The 19,719-nt window shown below is 47.9% G+C and overlaps 2 protein-coding genes across 2 annotated transcripts; both read right to left on the bottom strand.

The window, feature by feature from the left end:
- Window positions 1-752: 752 nt before the first annotated feature.
- PSMC1 (proteasome 26S subunit, ATPase 1) lies at window positions 753-6,315 on the bottom strand. The gene is made up of 11 exons (XM_061558874.1): window positions 6,219-6,315; window positions 5,590-5,643; window positions 5,153-5,249; window positions 4,867-4,991; window positions 4,255-4,440; window positions 3,933-4,061; window positions 3,599-3,695; window positions 3,230-3,419; window positions 1,990-2,141; window positions 1,428-1,582; window positions 753-1,187 (listed from the first exon to the last, which is right to left on the bottom strand). Exons 1-11 carry the CDS (start codon window positions 6,219-6,221, stop codon window positions 1,053-1,055), a joined length of 1,323 nt encoding a protein of 440 aa, XP_061414858.1. The 5' UTR covers window positions 6,222-6,315; the 3' UTR covers window positions 753-1,052.
- Window positions 5,589-19,485, bottom strand: TDP1 (tyrosyl-DNA phosphodiesterase 1). The gene is made up of 18 exons (XM_061558873.1): window positions 19,357-19,485; window positions 17,119-17,278; window positions 15,912-16,480; window positions 15,763-15,806; window positions 15,289-15,344; window positions 14,960-15,056; window positions 13,379-13,413; window positions 13,000-13,092; window positions 12,737-12,913; window positions 12,459-12,537; window positions 12,011-12,202; window positions 11,519-11,567; window positions 10,812-10,878; window positions 10,328-10,435; window positions 9,166-9,268; window positions 8,919-9,036; window positions 7,332-8,272; window positions 5,589-5,643 (listed from the first exon to the last, which is right to left on the bottom strand). The coding sequence occupies exons 2-17, from the start codon at window positions 17,223-17,225 to the stop codon at window positions 8,199-8,201; spliced, it is 1,968 nt and encodes a 655-aa protein (XP_061414857.1). The 5' UTR covers window positions 17,226-17,278; window positions 19,357-19,485; the 3' UTR covers window positions 5,589-5,643; window positions 7,332-8,198.
- Between the last annotated feature and the right edge of the window lie 234 nt (window positions 19,486-19,719).

Raw genomic sequence — 19,719 nt, 5'->3', positions numbered from 1 at the left:
AGCGGAGGTCCGGACTAGGACGGAGTTGCAATAGTCAAGGCGAGACCCAACTATGCAACATGCCAATGTGTTGGCAATTTCAGTGGAGATGAGATGTAGGTGTATGAAAGCCTTCAGGTAGGTGAAAGTTACATGAACTGATATGGTAAAAAATTAGGTTCGTTAAATACTTTTTTTGCATTACCTGTAATTGCACGGTGAAATGTAACAGTAAAAATTGGCTACTGGTTTGCCGCACATATAGAAATGTCTATCGAATCATGTTATACCTTTTAGTCAGGTTAGTGTTGAATAATTGACATATTACCCTCTCGACTCCAGATATCCTCCCAGCGGAGGCGCTTCCACAAGCAGTGGCGAGAGCAAGCAATTGTAGGGATGAATCTTTTTAACCGAGAAACAAGAACAAATGTTCCACGCGGTAATCCAGGCCTGCTGCCGTGCAGATTGTATATCCACACGTGCCAATGTCTGTATTAAAATTACACTAGAGTAGACTACCGATTTCTGCGTGAAAATAACCGATTTACAGATTCGTGTTTAACCCTACTTAAAAGATACATCACTGAACTGATGGCATTTATTCCAAAAGTATGTTTAAGGTATTTTTCCTCGAGGCCAGCCCCACGCAAATATTTGTTTTACTTTTTATCACCTGAATATATTCTTTAAAAAAACCATGATATAGTGAAGTTCTGCAGTAATGTGTCTGACATTCCTCTATTGACTATGAATGCACTATAAATTCAGTGTAGTTTTACATCTTTATTGACATTGAATGAAATGTCAGCCAGCGCTGAACAAAAAACACAAAACACTGGCATGTGCATGTACGGTACATCAGGGATTGTAATTTATCAAGCCAGGATGCACTGCTAAATTGTTATTCTTACAGTCTTGCATACAACACACCTCAAATTTTGTTGAACACTAGACTATTACATTTCAAACTTTTAGCTACTTGGCATTCATTACAAAACATTGTTACATTTGAATGTCCTCTGCCAAATGAGTGAACGAAGAAAAAACAAGACAGCTGTGCTGTGCTGACATCACAGATACAGCCCCTCAGGGGTGCCCTCCTGCTTGCGGTACAGCACATTCTCCTTCGACTTCTTGAAATCCTCATTGGTCACCTTCATACGCCTCTCCCGCAGGGCCATGAGTCCAGCCTCAGTACAAATGGCCTGTGCAAAAAAAATTCAAGATCGTTAGCACCACACCAGCACCACACCCGGCCCACATGAACTTAATAACAATGTGCTTCCGCACACGTGCAAGCGAGCATGCGAGAGTGTAAAGGATTGCCAGTCTGTGCACAGGGGTACAAATGGTTTAAGACATTTCGGGGGGAAATCAAGAAGAAAATTGGGAAGACCCTCAAATACTAAACTTTGTCAAAGGGTGTTTCGGGTTGAAGGACTCACCTTGATGTCAGCTCCAGAGAGGTCATCTTTGGACATGATGAGGTCCTCCAAGGTTACGTCATCTGCCAAGGTCATGCGGCTCGTGTGTATTGAGAAGATACGGCGCTTTGTCTTCTCATCCGGCAGAGGAAACTCAATCTTACGGTCGATACGGCCTACACAGATATAATAACAAAAAGTAAACATTAATGGCAATACAAGGCTGTGCCTGTGCTTAAAACACTGCAAAAAGCACGTGGAAGAAGCAAAGTGTAGTGGTAAAATCAATGTGTGATAACAGGCTGACAAGGGCTGATGGATGAGGGAAAACAGAAGTGGAATGTGCAATGAGGGGTGAATTAATTTACTGAGAGGATGGGGAGCAAATCAATCATTGTTTCCGTGGTATCAAAGTGACTGGGTAAACCAACACCAACCTTGATCACTTGTTCTATGTGGAGAACCCATAGGCCAAAAAAAATTATTTTCTTTCAGCAATTAGCAAACCTCTTATGCATGAAACTGGTTAAAAGTCTCGAGTGTCATGGGTGTTCATAAAGAGAGGGGTAGAGGAACACAGCACCTGGGCGAATGAGTGCAGGGTCAAGCGTCTCTATGCGGTTGGTGGCCATGATGACTTTGACGTCTCCGCGCGAGTCGAAGCCGTCAAGCTGGTTGAGGAGCTCCAGCATGGTGCGCTGGATTTCCCGCTCGCCGCCAGAGTTGGAGTCATACCTAAATTACGAGCATACAACGAAGGTTACACGACAACAGTGCTCATGTACTGTACAACAGGCAGGTGTAGGTTTTTAATAGTGGTTTTAAGTACTGCAAGTGTTGGTTATGTAACATCTTATCTCCAACCACTGCACCTAGCTTATGAACTACCCATGCCAGTCAGTGACAATTAGTGGTGGGGGAGAGGGTCCAGGACGAGTTCATATTACTCAACTGAATTCAGCCCCGGCCAGGAAATGTATTCATGTCATCCGTTTCATAGCTCGGTGCAATAACTATGCTACGAGCAGCCCCCCGCCATTAATTTGATAAACATATATTAACACATTTTAAGGACTGAGCCACTTAGGATGTAGTTATCAAATAAAAACTTCACAATATATTAAATGTTTCCGAAAAGCAATTAAAATACATTTAAACTCCCAAAGGGCGATACCAAAAAGGGGTACTCAATTTAGTGACCCTGGTACATTGGTAGTGGTGCCAATGGAAATTATGGTGATGATAGTGATGACAGTAGTGCTGATAACTGTGATCATAGCAACATGACAGACGTAATGGTGATAGGAGTGATGATATTAATGAAAGACTAAATTGGGATGTTATCAAAATCTCCTTAACCCATGTCTATCTCAATATCAGCTGACCTCACCGTTTTATGTTAATGAAAATGTTTATGTTAAGGATCATGTTAATAGTTATGTTGATGGTGGTGGTAATCAAGATGGGTTGAGTTGAAACAGATAATTCCATGGAAAAGTATACCGTAATTGTGGGAAATTGTATAAAAATAAATGGTGTTGTGGACCTCTTTTTGTTTTTCAGTAATTGTTGTTCACAAAATGCTTAATTCTACGAGAAGTTAATACATCATCCCCATACTATACAAAAACAAAGCTATATTATGTTTAGTAATTACTGAAAACTATAGATTTGTTTTAAAAGCCATTTTCTGGTACAGAGCAATGCAGTGCTGCTAAAGGAATGCATCAGCACACGCGGGTGTAGGTGAAGTGAAGGAGAGGCTGCAGTCAAAGAGTTGTGCTGGGTTCAGTCATCATGAGTAAGTGTGGGACAGCAGCCACCTTTTGGTGCCAATGGCGTCAATCTCATCGATGAAGACGATAGAGGGTGCGTGCTCTTCGGCCACACGGAACAGCTCACGGACCAGCTTGGGTCCATCGCCCAGGTATTTCTGGATGAGCTCAGAGCCCACAACGCGCAGGAATGTCGCCGATGTCTGGTTGGCCACCGCTTTTGCCAGCAGTGTCTTGCCTATAGCCCCACACAAGGAACAATTGTCACACTCGATATACAAAATCGATCAACGCCTCCAATACTAGCAGATGCAATGGCACAGCACTGCATACAATGCACTGCCCATTATGCCAGAAGTGTGTGTACATCATATTATGCTCATTTCACAGCACCAATGCAGTAATGCAACCTCTCACCTGTACCAGGCGCGCCATACAGGATGACTCCCTTGGGAGGTTTGATGCCCATCTCTTCGTAATACTCCGGGTGGGTTAGTGGCAACTCCACAGACTCCTGCCGCACAAATTTCAAGGCAACGGATTCTCAAACGTGCTCATGTCGTATACACCACTCGGTGATAAAATTGCTAAATATTGCTTTATTTTCGATAGTCCTGATAACAGAACCTGCTGAGGACTGATCATGAGATATATACGCTCATTCACCACTTGTTTACCATTGCCCCCTTCACAATCAGGATATTGAAGTACTAGTATCCCTTCATGTTTGTGTCTACAAGAAGTGACATGCCTTGATCTCCTGAATCTGTGCATCGAGCCCTCCGATGTCAGCATACGACTCCTGTGGTGCCTTCTCCAGCTTCATGACAGTCACCAGTGGGTCTGTGTCATCGCTCAGCACGCCAACTACAGCGTGCACCTGTACAGCCACACAAACATCACATCACTCCATGTACTTTACATACATTAAATAAAAAATGCAATCAAAATTTCCTTCGAAAGCAGCATTAAGCAAATGTCTTCATGAACAGGCCAATGCCTAATCTGCCCTCCCCTGCAGTGTGGAAGGACAGCCAAATAACCCCATCACTGAAAGCAGAACAGCCTCAAACCTTGTGGTTGAGCAGCACAGAGCATCCAGGCTCCAGCAGGTCCTTATCAACAAAGGAAAGGATGGAGACGTAGTGCTCAGAGCCCACAGAAGTCGACACGATGGCATGGTTGTCGTCAATGATTTCCTCCAGTGTGCCAACAGACATGGGTGAACCACGGAGGTCGTCCACCTTTGACCGCTCCTCCTGCACTCACAACAGAAAACTTGATTAAAACACTGTCGCTGGAAATGCCTCTTTACTATGTTTTGACAGCCCTTTTGTCAAACCACTGTTGGATGATGCCCTGATGAGCGGTTCTTGTAGCACTTAAGCACTCACTAGTGATACAAGCCGTGACCAGGAATATAATGGAGTTAAACAAGCCGACTGAACTTAAGAGTGCACATCCCAGTAAGTTAGCTAATGGATTGTAATATCCGACTTCTCATCTCGCACTCGAAATGCGTAATAACAAAATGACACAAAGACAGGTTACACGTTTTCTGAAAGATATCTACAGCATCACGGTAACATCGATAAAGCAGTTGTATGGTTGTGACGATAAAATTTAGACTAATTTTACAAGCGGGAGCTGCACAAGTGATGTCCTGAGACCTGGAGATGCCGCACCTCTTGCTTCTCCTCCTGGGGTTTGAGACGTTCCTGATTGCGGATGAACTCCTCCTCCATGAGCAGGTAATCCTTGATACGTTCCAACTTCAGCAACTTCAGGCGGCAGTAGGTGTGTGGAGTTACTGCGCCAAAAAATACACGCGAGAGCACATTGGTACTTACACGATCCTTTCACACTATGGGATGCAGGCCAATTACTGCTTCTGTTGGCTGCGATGAGAGGATTAAACTCATGACTCATCAGGACAAGAACACTCATGCAATGGTGATGACCCAAGCAGACCTTGTGGAAGTTTGTTGGCAGCATCTGGCCCCTTCACCTTCTTCTTCTTTTTGCCAACGCGCGTTGGCACTGGCGGCTCATACTTCTTCTTTTTCTCCTGTGGCATCGGGGACATCACATGTCACACACGGGACATCTTCCACCACAACAATGCTCTCACCACACCTTCACCACAACAATGCTCTCACCACACCTTCACCACAACACTCAGCCACCACAACAATGCTCTCACCACAACACTCAGCCACCACAACACTCAGCCACCACAACAATGCTCTCACCACACCTTCACCACAACACTCAGCCACCACAACAAACGCTCGACATAATACATTCACCAAAACACTGACACTCTCACTACCTCAGCATCACCCACTCTGGGCATTACACCAAGCTAATGCGTGAGGGCATAAGTTTGATTCCTAAGCACCAATTACCTTGTCATCCTTCTTCCCACCACCGGACCCGGGCGCTCCTGACTGGCTCTGCCCCTGCGCACAGAAAGACGCAGAGAGGCACAATTCACATGCCGGTGCCGAGACGCTGCCCGCCTCACACCACCACAACCCCGACGCTCAATACAAAAGCCAAAAACACATCGCTCTAGACACGCATCAGACCATATATGCATCACACTAAACACAAGCTAACACCGGCCGCACATCATTCAAGACACAAGCCCACAACTGCACAATAACCACAAGTACTCATCATTATTCTGTCCAAAATCCTACACATCCCTCTATACGCAAGGCCACGGATTAACTATTAACAACTCCACACACTGGGCCCGCGTCACTCTGGACACGACCCCCACACACATCGCCGTGTCTCTCGCCCCCCGGGCCCAGGGCCGTGATTCAGCTAAAGCGCGAGGCCTTGCGCCGGGCTCCTCCTCGCTCGCTCGCTCGCAGGCGGCAGGGCGCCATCTCACACAGCGCAAACCGGAGCAGAAGCGACGACAACACGACACAGATGACCCCAAGCCCACGACATCACGACACAGAGAAGCAACGAGCCACAGCGCGGCCCGTGAGGGCCCCGAAGGCCGAGACGCGCCACTCACCATGGCGCTCCACTTGATCTGCCAAGCACACGGAGGGGGAGATGACGTCACGCGGGGAGGGGTCTGAGTGACGTCACGACGCGAACCGACGCGATGACGTCACGGGCATTCGTTCACCGGATGTCTGTAACGCGATGACGGCGTTGTGGTGATGACGCAATGTCTTCTCGTTCAGCGGTTGTTTGGGTCCCACCGACTGTCACGAGGCAGGCTTCAGACCCATCTCGGTTCTTAAATTGTGCTTCTCTAAATGGAATGCGCGTGTCCGTCCTTAACGCTCTGTATTTCGTTGGACAAAAACAAAAAATGCTTCTCTTGCCGAAGAGATTCACGGAAAATTGTCGCCTTTCTCCAAATAAAAACTATAAACCAATTGAAGTCACAATCTTCCGAATGAACGACTTTTATTGGTATTAATTTATATTTTGAAACTCATTTCCGCCTGACGTCATCGTTACCTTAAGGAACGGCTGCGGCTTCGACGCGATGACGTCATCGACAGGACAGAAAGCACAGGGATGATGTCATCACGCTTACCCGCCTCAACGCGCTGCCAAAGCTCGTCTCTGTACATGACGTCATTCACTTAAATCTAATCTCAACACAGCTGATGTGCACAAAATGCAGCCAGAGCCAACGTTTGCCCACGCTCTGTGGTCCTATATGTTGTACGTTATGGCTGTTGTTAAACTTCTGTCGCACCGTACGTAGCCAACTCAAGACAAAAAGTAGTTCTAAGAAAAGTTCGTTTTCAATCTGGATGATTTAAAAGTGCATACCTCCAGTGGCTTCCTAATATCGGAAGAACGTTCCCGACGGCCGCTGAAGCGCATCTGAAAGCGCCGCGCGATGCAGTGACCGTCTTTGTTCAATGGTTAGCCAAAATCTGCTGTGAGGATGACTGGAGTTCACGTGAAGGTTTATGTTCCTTGACGAGATCAAGGTGTAAAGCACGTCACGCATGATGAGTGCGACCTTCTGTTGTCTTTGTTGAGAAATCGGAATCCAATGCAGCTCGGCGAGCACTGGACGGACATGGTCAGATCTTGCAGTACCCGTCACGACACGTGCCAAAGAGTTTTGTTTTTGCCAGACGTCCCCCGTAGTGAACACCTTTGGATGTACTGCACTGAAATCCAGGTTGTACTGTACTCAAATCCAGGTCTCCCTTGAAAAAGACACCTGGCACTGGCCATATCTGCAAAGGGAAATTCCATTGAAGGATTAGGATTCAAGTTTTCTAGAACTGGTCCCAGGTCTCCACCACCCCGACAGATCTTGGTCCCTCACCACTCACTATTCGCAGTGCAGAGTGCAAACATTTCAGCGAGACTCAGCGAGGCTGTTATTCGGGTGAATATCACAGACAGTTCTTAATTGTTCACGGTGAACCAACTGTGGGTTCCGCAGAGACTGCACACAGCCTTTATTACTACTTTTGTCCACTACAGAATGTTATAAAAAATATACGAACATATGAGAGTACAAAAGGCTACAAATACAAGGCGTAACACAGTCAGGAACACTGCAATTCAAGACCTCACACTAGCCTGGATCTTCTGGTTCATGAACGAGACGCAAGATGTAGGCCCAGCAGAGAAGCCAGCCAGCACTCTCCTTGTGATTCCAACATGGGAGCTGGCCAAAAAACTAATTCCCATTGGTCCTCGTCACACGTGTTTCCATCCACACGACACTTAAAAACATGAAATTCACACTTGGCTTCACATGAAATACCATACTATGGCTACTACCAATTACGCAATCTAACCAGATACGCGGTGGGTAGTTGGCTAGTTTGTTTATTCTGGGTGGGCAGACTAACTTCTAGTGACGCTGCACCCACTGATAACTAACCCATGAAATATAAAGAGGTACAGCACTGGCAAGATCTGTGAGGTGGCTGATAGGGCCAGGTTGGCGGGTCAGCCGGGGGGGGGTGGGGGGGTTTGCATCTAAATATGGGGAGCGGTTCGTGGTTCAAGAAGGCACCCAGGCGTTGCCGTGCGAGTCTGGCGCATGCGTGTAAGGGATGTTCCAGATCCATGGTTTGTCTGCAACAAAGAAACACAAAAGTTGCACACAGCAGAGGGAAACAAGAACGGTGGTACACCGCAACAACATGTGGTGGCATTTAGCGGCACGCAGCACACTGCGGCACACAGCAACACGCGGGTGGTGGTACATAGTGGCAAACAGCAGGGCCGTGACTCGTAATCTGCTCAGCTTCACATGTCGCTTGGACTAAACTAAATATGGCGGGATTTTTTTGTAATATCTAAAGCTTGTTCATTTGCTTAACAATTTGGACAATGTCCAAAGTTATTGAGGCATTAAATGTTGATTTAAAATGTTTTCTCTTGACTTCGAAAAACCTCTCAGTCCAACTTGATGTGGGAACTTTCGTGTGAGTGTATAAACCTCCAGGTTTAAGAACGACATTCTAAAACACCTCTTTAGACAACAAGCAGTCAGCTGCTCTGCTTTTCTTGTGTTTCCCAGCAACAAAGGTGAATTTGGTACACAGGTGAGCGAGCCTAAATGCCTGCTTAAAAAGGTCAGCTTCAGAGCACTTGCACGAGGACCTCAACTTGGACAAGAATGGCAACAGCAGCCAACCCCTGAATAGAACCCCATCCCGACAGCACTCGGGCACTGTGCCAAGCCGTCTGCCCCATACCACCCAAAAAATGGTCCTACCGTTACTGCCATACGGCACTGGCGGCAGGTCAAAGGGCACCGGGAAGGAAGGAACAACCCCCTCAGCATCTTTCATGACTGTTCCTCGTCCCACAGGAAACCATTTTGCACTTGGGTTCTACTCGCGCACACACAGACACACACAACGGGCAAGACCACATCAGAACAGTACACACAACACACGAGCACACGCACGTGCAGAAGCACTTGCACGGTGTTGGAGTGTGGTGCAGGAGAGGGGACGTACAAATGCAGTGGGAAGATAGAGGACTCCCAGCTCGTAGGATCGCACCATCAGCTGGTTGCCCCTTTTTTCATAGCTCCCCCATGCTGCCCTTGACAGATTGGCACTTGCACAGAAACAAACATACACACACACCTTACTATATACGTCTCTAAAACAAATGCCCAACTCTTAAAATCAATATTTAAAATAGCTGAACCATTTGGCACACATGCCTCCTTATCACATGTCCGTCAAGGTAAGTTACAGCGAGTTACAGTACGTTACCTGCATCCTTGAACACTAGTTAACCGACTTGCAGGATCTGGCAGAGAAACAGCTGCTGTGCTAAAAGACTGGGGCAATCACTGCCAACAATGATCACTGGCAGCAATGTATTTGCTGTGAGCAACTATGGCGACTTGGTACGGCAATGGCATGGGGTGACAAAGAGTTCTGTCTAACCAATGGAAGAGGTAGGTTTGGTGAACAATGTTTTAAAGACCTTAGTTACTCACATGACCTTTGTGACCTGTTCAGAAGTTGCCTTCCCAGTTTCCCAGTATGGGAGACAGCTACCATATTCACCAGATTAGCATAAATAAATGTTTACAACGGAAAGGGGTGTGGCAACCATGGCCAGTAACGATTGCCGTAGAATTTATCTCGAGTTAAGCCTGAACAGCATCGCCAGAATTTTTCAAAAAAGCTACCACACCCATACAAATAGGGAGCACCTAAATTTCGATTTAAAGCTTTCGTGACTGCAGGGATTCAATATTCTTGGTTCTTTCGGTAAAGTCACGTAGAAGGGAAATAATAAAAGGAAAACTATAAAATGCAACACAAGCAATCATCATCAGGTGTGAAAACCACCTGATGACGATTGCTTGTGTTGCAATCGAAACGTCGTGAGAATTTTATAGTTGTATTATTATTATTTTATTATTTCCCTTCTACGTGACTTTACCGAAAGAACCAAGAATAAGGAGCACCTAGTTTAAAAACTCATTGAGCAGTATTCTCTATCAACCACAACATTCTGAGACTTAGGACCACCAGTCCCCATTCGGACCTCAACTATGACAGCTAAACCAGGCTTTGCTTGCAGTGCAATTGGGTTCCTGTCTAGGCACTGGGCATTTCAACTAGAACACAAAGAGGGCTCGAAGCTGCTTCATTCTACCTGGTGAGCAGTATCCAGGCGAGCTTGGTGTAGTCCGGTGAGATGCGTAGGTACGTCTTGATGTGGGGGATTGCCTGGGTGCGGCCACATGTCTCAGACAACCAGCGGCTTGCCAAGGGTGCATTGTGAGTTTGCAGGAGGATAAAGGGAGGGAAATATCATGGCTCAAATTAAATTTACTTCTAAATCTAGACAGCAGAGATGAATGTACATATTACTGTGTCATCAAAGAGTATGGTACTATAACGATGGGTGTCAGGAGACCAGTATGTCTGAGCGTGAGCCAACGTTCTAAAGGGTAGAATAGAGATTTCATAACACGTTATTAGTTCTCGCTGTGTGCCTGGTAATAAAGTAGCACAGCCGTAGCTGCCACGATCTATTGAAGCACAGAGCAGGACAATGCTGTGAACTCTCACATGGAAATGAGCAAAAGTGTGTGCACACAGTTGTGTGCATCCAGAAGGATGGTGCGCGATCTTACTGAAAGTACAAGTGCAGCCACTGCTGCTTGCTTGCTGTCTGGACGCTGTAGGGGAGGGATCCACCAGCTAGTCATCCAGAGAGGAGGCAAAGGTGGGGAGGTTGAATTACTCACAGACACAAATGACAACACTCGCACTCATATAGACAACAACAACGGCACACACATAGACTCAAATCAACAGACAAATGGAAGCACAACAACACGCAGATAGCGTAGTAGGATTTTGCGGTTGTGCCATGTAGCTTCTCCGATGTGCCCAATGTGTTTCTGAGTGGTAACGTGTTGTGTTCAGCAAAAACGATCACTTCCTGAAGAAGCTCGCAGCATATGGAGCGAAACGTCAAGCATCATGCCAAACAACACACGGTACAACCTAAAGACACATCAGTGAGCAACACACTTAAGAGTCAATCCAATCCAATCTGGCAGACACATCAACCCACACACTCACACCAACACACAAATAGATTCACATTAAGAATATTCACAGACAACACTCACAATCAGTAATGCACACTGTATATATATACATACAGATAACTAAGCCAGCCAGATTGGATACATTTCGTATCGATTCCATTGTTATTTGCAAAAAAAGCCTGATGTTTATTTTCATGGAGTTTCCCAGCTAATACTGAATGTAGACCATGCACCGCTTTGCCAGGACTAGGAGGGTAGGACGTTACAGCACAGGGCTGTCATACCCGGGTAACCCTCCAGGCTCATCCGCACATTATCCACAGTAGGGTAGATCTGAGCATAACAGAAGCAAGGGGAGGGGGGGCACAGGGAGGGGGCACAGGGAGGGGGCACAGGGAGGGTAGCACAGGAAGGGGGCACAAGGAGGGGGGCACAGGATGGGAGGCGTATACTCACATCGCAGGTTCTCACTACATTTTCACGAAATAGTTCACAAGTCATTCACAAGAGTAGCCCATTGTGTGCTGACATCATGATCCAAATATGTCAAACTAGAAAAAATACCAGCAAATGACTCAATTAGAATAATACAGAGGAATCATCGCCCCTACTGTGAAAAAGCTTGGCAGGATGCTACTGAAAAAGTCATGAGACTCAATGAAGCTGGGCTGAGAAAACAAGCACAATAATAATGAGAGGTGGGGCATGTCTGTTGCAAATTCACAAATAATTCCCCCCAGGAGTGCTCCTATTCTCTTGAGCGGTGCGTGGTTTACCAGCTTCAGCGGTGTGCGATTGAAGCTGTAGGTTGGTGAGCCACTCTGGCCGAGTGTCACAAGGCTGTCCTGAAACTCGGTCTGCAGCCACCGGTCGCTATCTATCCCCATGGATCCAATGCTGGAGAACTGGCCAATGAGAGGCCACTGTTCATTTCCTTCCTCGACAGGGGATAGGTTCTCGCGCAGCAGCTGCAATGTACATGCACACACACGTCTGCTTATAGTACAATCCTATACCCTCCCTACACACACACACCTCTCTATACAATACACACACCTGCCCATATTCCACCCACCACACTATACAAATGCACCTCCCCTGGCATTAGAATCCAGACGCACACACATCTGCTTCTAATACACCTATATATGCCCAATGCACACGCATGCGTGTGTTTGCATGGCCGGCATGGATGTGCATCCCGTTATTCCAGTTGTACATTACCTTGCGAAGCCGAAGGTGACCCCAGTTCTCCTTGTTGTCGCCTGAAAAGCGGCCTGGGACCGAGCCAACCAGGTATACCCTGCACACAGAAAACCACCAATCCAAGCACACGGCAGTGATCGACTATAACAAACCACCACACGCAAAGCCACCAATCGAACACAGCAGCTCACACCAGCCATCAATCAGATGATACCGCAGCCATCAATCAGAAGACACCGTCACAAAAGCCATTAATGAGAACGCACCGGTGCATGATAATAGAGGTGGCCGCTGACCTGACCTCGGAGAAATCGTGTTGCTGTAGATGCTCAGCCCAGCAGGTGACCGAGTGAGAGCTGTAGGCTTTAAGGTACGCAATGAGGTCCTGCTTAAAGCCCGTGGGTGACTCGCCCTGCATCTCCGGCAACTCTCCGCTTGTTGACAGCCGAGGAAGCATCGGGCTTAACCAGATGCTGCAGACAGCAGGACAGGCGTTTGGCATGAGCTCAACACAAATGCCCACATACAATGAATACTGAAACTGTGGACAAGCACCCACCCCTGGGTTTTCTGATGCCAGTCTTGAAAGAAGAGGTTGGATGTGTGGATGACCACTCGCATACCCTCTTCATACAGCAGTAGCATCATCTTTCTGCAATGCACGCCAACAGGGGCAAGGGGAAGAGCACGTCGCGTTACGTACTTTCCCTCCTGTGGTAGGGGAGGAACATAGGTGGATACAAAGACCCCAAGGCAGAATCCGCAAATAGCGAGAGTGCAAGTATGACACATAGCTAACACCGTCCAATGGGACACCGTTCCCAGCGGACTGAGTAGAGGCCGAATCACATATCTCGTTTTAAACCTGGCATAGCCTTTATGCGGGACTGCGCGTCACACACACAGCTTTCAATTGTGCGTGCATTCTAGATACTTACGTATGATGCGTCCCAAACATTATGTCCAGTTTTGCCTGAAAAAAGACAGAATTTGTGATAATGATGAACATAAATTGTTTAACCAAACAGCTAGCTTACAAAGTATATACTGTACAAATATCTGTCCAGCAAGTCTCCTGACACAGAATACATGTGCACATTTAGAAATGTGAATTTACAAACAAACGCTAATTTACGTGAAGTCACTATTGATATATCTTTTTTATGTATGTTGAACTTCTTTTGCACTCTACATAAACGACCATTCTAGTTGGAGGTGCGGAAACCATGCTAATCGGAGGTGATGATACCATGTTGATTAAAATATAAAACATTTAATGAATATGTGAAGCCTGCTTACGTGGTGAATATATCTGGTAAAAGTACTGACTTCACAGATCAACATCGGTGATAATAAAAAATAAATCGACGTCCAATCTTTATCTCCAAAGCGGTCAAACTTTTGAAGCAAATACTGCCAATCTACCAGATGTTATGAGCATCAGAGTGCATAATGAGTTTTGTACAATGTAGTTTTGTGCTGACAGGAACCTGTTATTTGAAAGAAGTGCCTTTATGAAAAATAGCTGATAAGCCAACAGTATATATTTAGCAAGCCTGACTACTGATACAACCTAAACGGTTGAAACCAGTCAAGTTTGATTGCTTTTCTAATGCTATTGGTTAATGTAAGGCCAATAGGCTGACTGACAAAAACATGTTTTTTCTGTGGCTATATGCAATGCGGTTAAATTATTTTATTCCAGAAGAATTAATGTTTGCCTGGCACTGGAGTATTGTCCACTCAATTGGGGGGAGTAGACCACATTCTTGCTGTTGTGTGACGGTTGGAAACACATTTCCTCATTACCATCTGCTGCTGCTACTGCTGCGGAGGCCCTTATCAACATTGTATCACCTTTATCACACTGAATACGATAATTCTTATTTGTGGCCTCCCCAAATACTTCAGCTAAAAAGTTCAAATGATCTAGCATGCCGCTGCCATACTTCTCATTCACATCCATGAGCAAGACAAGATCAGGCCAATATTCCAATCCCTCCAATGGCTGCAACCAATACACGTGAACTACAAGATCACCCCTACATCCTCAAGGTCCTACAATAATTCACCCCTACCTCCCCCTTCTCGTCTTACTCTACACGTCCCAGCAACAAAGGCCTCCCTTTCAAAAAACCCAGTCAACCTCTTCGCGATGAGAGGTTGTTTCTTCTCTGCTGCTGCCCCTTTGTCAGGAATTTCCTTCCACTTTCTGCGGAAAAATACCAATTTCCTCCCCCTTGTTTCAGTCCAGGCTCGAGACTTTTCTGTCTTCCTCTGCCTGTGACTTTATCTCTATATGAAGTGTCTTTATTTGCACATTCACCAGACTGTCATCTTACTTTCCTTTCTGCCCTGTGTGCCTTCTATTTTTCTTCTCCTTTACCTCTGAAAATTTGTAAACATAAATAAATGTTCTTCAAATTATCTTAATGGCACACATTCCGAATCTTGAGGTTCAGTTGTTTTTAGATGCTTTATAATCCAGTGTATGATATAAAACACTGGGGTAGACTCACTTGGCACAGCGTTACATTCGGGTAGAAACTGGCAGCTTCGAAGAGCTTCGCTTTGCTTGCACGCTGCTCGCCATGCACCAGCAGCAGCGGCAGGGACCTGCTCACAATGAAAACGTGTGCCGCAGTCATCCAGACATGCATTGTGGACACAGACACTCGCCCTTCAGCACATGAATACAGCTCAAAAGATACCGCAAGCGAAGCACCGCATTGACAAGTACATGGTTCACAAGTTCTAAAGCCACGCAAGGGTGGTCTTCCATAGGCATCAGACTACTCCATTTATCTGCAGGGACCATGAGGTCCAGGCTCCCGTCCCCTCCACTCACCGGAACTCCACTGGGTACTGCTCCATGAGCCACGGGATGTCAAAGCAGTAGTTAAACTGTGACAAACATGTTGGAAGAATTATCATTAGACCACAGCAACTTGCATACAACACAAATGGGTATTCAACATTCACAGATTATTGTTTAAATCTTTACATTTGCTATACACAGCAGACATTGCAAAACATATCATGCATATTATGCTCTTGTAGGGCACTTGACTCACAATCCGAAGCTTGCGAGTTCAAATTCTCATCAGGTGTCAACTAAATCTATTGTCCCTCTGGGTTCGATAAGATGAGTACCACCCTGTGGGAAATCAACAGCGGTGCATCCGATGGAGAGACTGGCTCCCACCACGCTAATGTGCAATTTTTAACACGACCATAAGGCCATCAGAGGAGACGAACATTGTTATATTTCTTGTTTCAGCCCACACACACTCTGGTCCAGGAAGAGACATTAAATATTCACCTGTGCAGATTTCTTGAGTGTTCCCATAAGTGGCGATAAAATGTCTGGTGCACAAAGAAAACGCAGAATTAGTTGTTATCCCTAGGATTACCGAAGTGAAATGCACGTGTTGTGCTGCGATAAAATGAGGGCAGGGTCAGGGAACCAACCAGTGATGTGCAGTGCATGACTATTCATCTTCTTCCCAATCCCAGCCACTCTGGTGAGAAAGAAATACAGTGGAGCCGCCTGCTCCAATGCCTCGATCACGTCCTGCGGCGGCAGCGGCTCCTGCGGCTCCTGCGGCACCAGCAGCTCCCGCAGCTCCCGCAGCTCCGGCTCACGAGGGGGAGTTTTCTCACCGCACACGGAGTTCTCGACGACAGGAACCACGCCGCTATCCAACCCTAGTCGCTGCCTCTTGTGCTGGGAAGTGGTGACGATGCCCTTATCCTCCGTGAGAGAGGACACGGCAGCCTCCACGCCACCCAAGTCGTTCTCGTCTTCACTGTCCGACACCGTCCAGCTGTTGTCGGCGCACGACGGCTTCTTGCGCTTGTTGGCTGCGCTGCCTGCTAGCGCCGGCAGGGAGGGCGCGATGGGAAGCGGATTCGCTAAACTCTTTTCACCAAGGGATCCGATCTCAGCCTCTGGGTTCGCAGCAATCTCTGTTTCATCCACCAAGGTCGCATCCGAGTCATACTGTGGCTCCTGCGTTCCTGCTCCTGCCTCACCTTGCCTGCGTGGTGACATGTCACAGCACATCGACATCAGCTGAAGGTGAAAGGAACGGTATTTTACCCCAATGCACCATACTTATTTTTACAAATTACGAAATATCAGGCGTAGGCATGCTTAACAAAATGTTTTACATTGCGCGTTTTTGTCTTCGAAAGTAACTCATTAGCAATATGGACATTTACGGTTAGCAAGACAGAGCAAAAATCATTTGCATATGTGCAAATAATGAAGGCTTGTTTTGGGCATCTGCTTTGTCAGTTAAACCGGTTTTTGATAGGTTAAGTCGCATATAGCAACACAACTTTACATAAAAGTTGCATTGATATTGAATCATCATAATGAGAGCTACAGTGTCACCTCCCCCCACCACTCACAATAGATGGACAGAGAGTTTCTGAGGCTTTCAAACTCAGTTGGAAGGTGAGTGTTCAAACACAGTCTGAAAATGGTAAAATGGTGCAACGGCAAATATTTGGTACACGAGTGATGTCAGCCGTGCAGCGTGCGTTGCACATTCGTTTACACGCTCATTGCATGCTCTACCGGCAGATGACAGCAGTTTGACGATTAGTTCAAGACGGTACACGCTCTGCACGAGGGGTGTGTGAGCTGCGCGTTAACACCGGCAGGAATTACCAGGACTCGGCTGGCTGCCTGCCGCTCGCTGGTGCCACCGCTGACTCCACAGTCCGCTCCTCGTCATCACTGCTGGAAACCGTCCACTCTCCGTACCGGCTTGCCATGGCGCACTGCCGCGTTGTGCTGGCACCTCGCTCGGTGCTTCCTCCTCGTCACCCTGGGCGATTGATAGTCACTCTCACATTCTTTGCATCCAATCAAATGCGACGTGAAGGTTAAACGCCTTCCACGCACTCGCTATGAACTCGTTGGTCGATGACAGTTGACAATAACAATGATGCGACACCACCTACACACACACTCACTCAAATAAGGAATGCATCGTGAGCCTCGGTGGCACCCATGCTGAGGCCTTGCCAGGCAAAGCCACCTGACACAAGTTGACTCCACCAATGACCTCTCATCTCTAACCTGATTCACATCAGCCCTACCACTCACCACTGAACTCACTACCTAGCTCACCACCCTCACCCTTAACTCTAATCCCCGAACCCTCACACCTAACCTTCACCACCCATGCCTCTAACCCTCACCACCCTCCGTAGACGTGCCCCGCTTACCTCTCCACATCTCACACTCCTCTCCTCTTCTCGTGAAACCGCACTACTGGATCCGATACATCACTTGGAACTTCACAGCAATACTGCTGATGCTGCTGTTATTGTTTAGAGGCTAAGCATGTAAGTTACCATGGTAACCAAGCTGTTTAACCATCTAGCACGTAGGTCGGTAACCTTTCAAGGAAGAAGAGTATATGTTTTGTATTTGTCTTTGACCAAAATAGTTACAGAGCCGCATCACACGCAGAGCTACTTGAACACAAACATCGCTCGTATACAGCAGATGACAAACACATTCTGGTGATGGAATAAATTGCGTCTATTTCGTTTTTTCCCCACATTTACTTATTCTTTAACAATATTTTGACCGTACATTTTGTCCTCATTAAGACATTCCATAGTGACCCATCATTCCCTGCCATATTTGATCTACGTTCAATTGCGTTTAAGATTTAAGTTTCGTTTTTGTATTTCAAGGGGGCAGCCGAAGAGCCGCAAGGGAGAAGCCACACATCCCGAGTCCCCCGTGAGCTCTACCCATCCCCTGTCTCTTGCCTGTGAAGAATCCTCAATCGCATCCCATTCAACATGCAACGTCTGCGCAGACGCCCCACGCTTACCGAGATCCCACCGTCAACAAACACAAAACACACAATTATGTCCACGTTGCAGCCCTCGTTGTGGGTCAATCCAACCGCCGCACTGAAGCCAACCCCCCGTGCCGATCTCAGGTGACCATACTTCCAAGGCACACAAGAGGCACGGTGCGATGGGGGTGGGAGGAGAGGCTTTGTTGCGCTGCCCTCTGCTGCCCAACTACGTGGGCTCAAGCAAGGGGGGGGGGGGGAAATGAGGCAGCAAAACGCGAGTTGTGGTGCACGATGCCAGCCCCATGCCAGGCGACCAACCCCGCCGAGATTCCGAGACTCGACGGGGTCGGGACGCGCGCGCAGTCGCCTCCCGCGTGTTGAAGGGCTCCGCGCCTCCGATTGGATACGTACGGTGCGAAAGAAGTTCGCCGTGCACGCACGCACACACATATATACGAGGGTTGGCTGCTGCTGCAGCTGTTGCATCGTTGACGCCAGATCGCAATCGCGTTGCGATCCACCCCCCTCCCTTCCTACACCCCCAATCCTCACAACCCCCTCCAATCCTCACCTCCTCTCCATTCACCCCAAATAACCCCGAAATCCTCACCCCCAAATCTCACCCCCCCCCCCCCAATCCTCACCACCCCCTCCCCCCCATCCTCACCACCTCCTCCCCCATCCTCACCACCCGCTCCCCCCAAATCCTCATCCCCTCCCCCATCCTCATCCCCCCCATCCTCATCCCCAAATCTCACCCCCCCCCCATCCTCCCCCCCCCAATCCTCACCACCCCCCTCCCCCCAATCCTCACCACCCCCTCCCCCCCATCCTCACCACCCCTCCCCCCCATCCTCACCACCTCCTCCCCCATCCTCACCACCCCCTCCCCCATCCTCATCACCTCCTCTCCCATCCTCATCCCCCCCATCCTCATCCCCAAATCTCACCCCCCCCCCATCCTCACCTCTCCAATCCTCACCTCCTCTCCATTCACCCCAAATAACCCCGCAATCCTCATCACCAAATCTCACCCCCCCCCCATCCTCCCCCCTCCCATCCTCACCCCCCCCCCCAATCCTCACCTCCTCCTCCTCCTTCACTCTCGCCGGGGCCACGCGGCTCGTCACTCGAGCAACCGGCCGAGCGCTGCTGCTGCCGCCGTCGTTGTTGTTGTTGTTCCCCGGGCCCCACTCACAACCCCCACCCCACACACACCAACCACACACACCAACCCAGGCCTTCGTCTTGCACGGCAAGAGCAACTCAACTGCGAAGCGAGCAGCAGGCAAAGAGGAGCGGGAAGGGGGAGGTGGGCGCGCAGACGGCCGCCGAGTCGCAGGGGGTCACGGAGAGCGAGAAAGGGGGGCCTGGACCCTGGGGGGCCTGGACCCTGGGATCCCTCCCGATTTGACTGCGCGGCCGCCGCTGTGCGTCGAGGCCGAGCT

The sequence above is a fragment of the Lethenteron reissneri genome, chromosome 25 (assembly GCF_015708825.2).
Source record: "Lethenteron reissneri isolate LAM-NWPU_2019-01 chromosome 25, ASM1570882v1, whole genome shotgun sequence".
NCBI classification, from domain to species: domain Eukaryota; kingdom Metazoa; phylum Chordata; class Hyperoartia; order Petromyzontiformes; family Petromyzontidae; genus Lethenteron; species Lethenteron reissneri.
The sequence above is the reverse complement of the archived record's forward strand: the minus strand, read 5'-3'. Positions and strand labels throughout refer to the sequence as shown.

What these genes read in the sequence shown, in the direction of transcription:
- PSMC1 (XM_061558874.1), bottom strand. An exon ending in TGCCAACAAACTTCCACAAG is followed by an intron (nt 4,992 to 5,152) that starts GTCTGCTTGGGT and finishes TTTTTGGCGCAG; the next exon opens with TAACTCCACACACCTACTGC. An exon ending in GACGCCATTGGCACCAAAAG is followed by an intron (nt 2,142 to 3,229) that starts GTGGCTGCTGTC and finishes CTCGTAATTTAG; the next exon opens with GTATGACTCCAACTCTGGCG.
- TDP1 (XM_061558873.1), bottom strand. Translation starts at nt 17,225, where the DNA reads ATGGCAAGCCGGTACGGAGAGTGGACGGTTTCCAGCAGTGATGACGAG. An exon ending in CAGTACCCAGTGGAGTTCCG is followed by an intron (nt 15,057 to 15,288) that starts GTGAGTGGAGGG and finishes CATTGTGAGCAG; the next exon opens with GTCCCTGCCGCTGCTGCTGG. An exon ending in CACGATTTCTCCGAGGTCAG is followed by an intron (nt 12,538 to 12,736) that starts GTCAGCGGCCAC and finishes TTCTGTGTGCAG; the next exon opens with GGTATACCTGGTTGGCTCGG.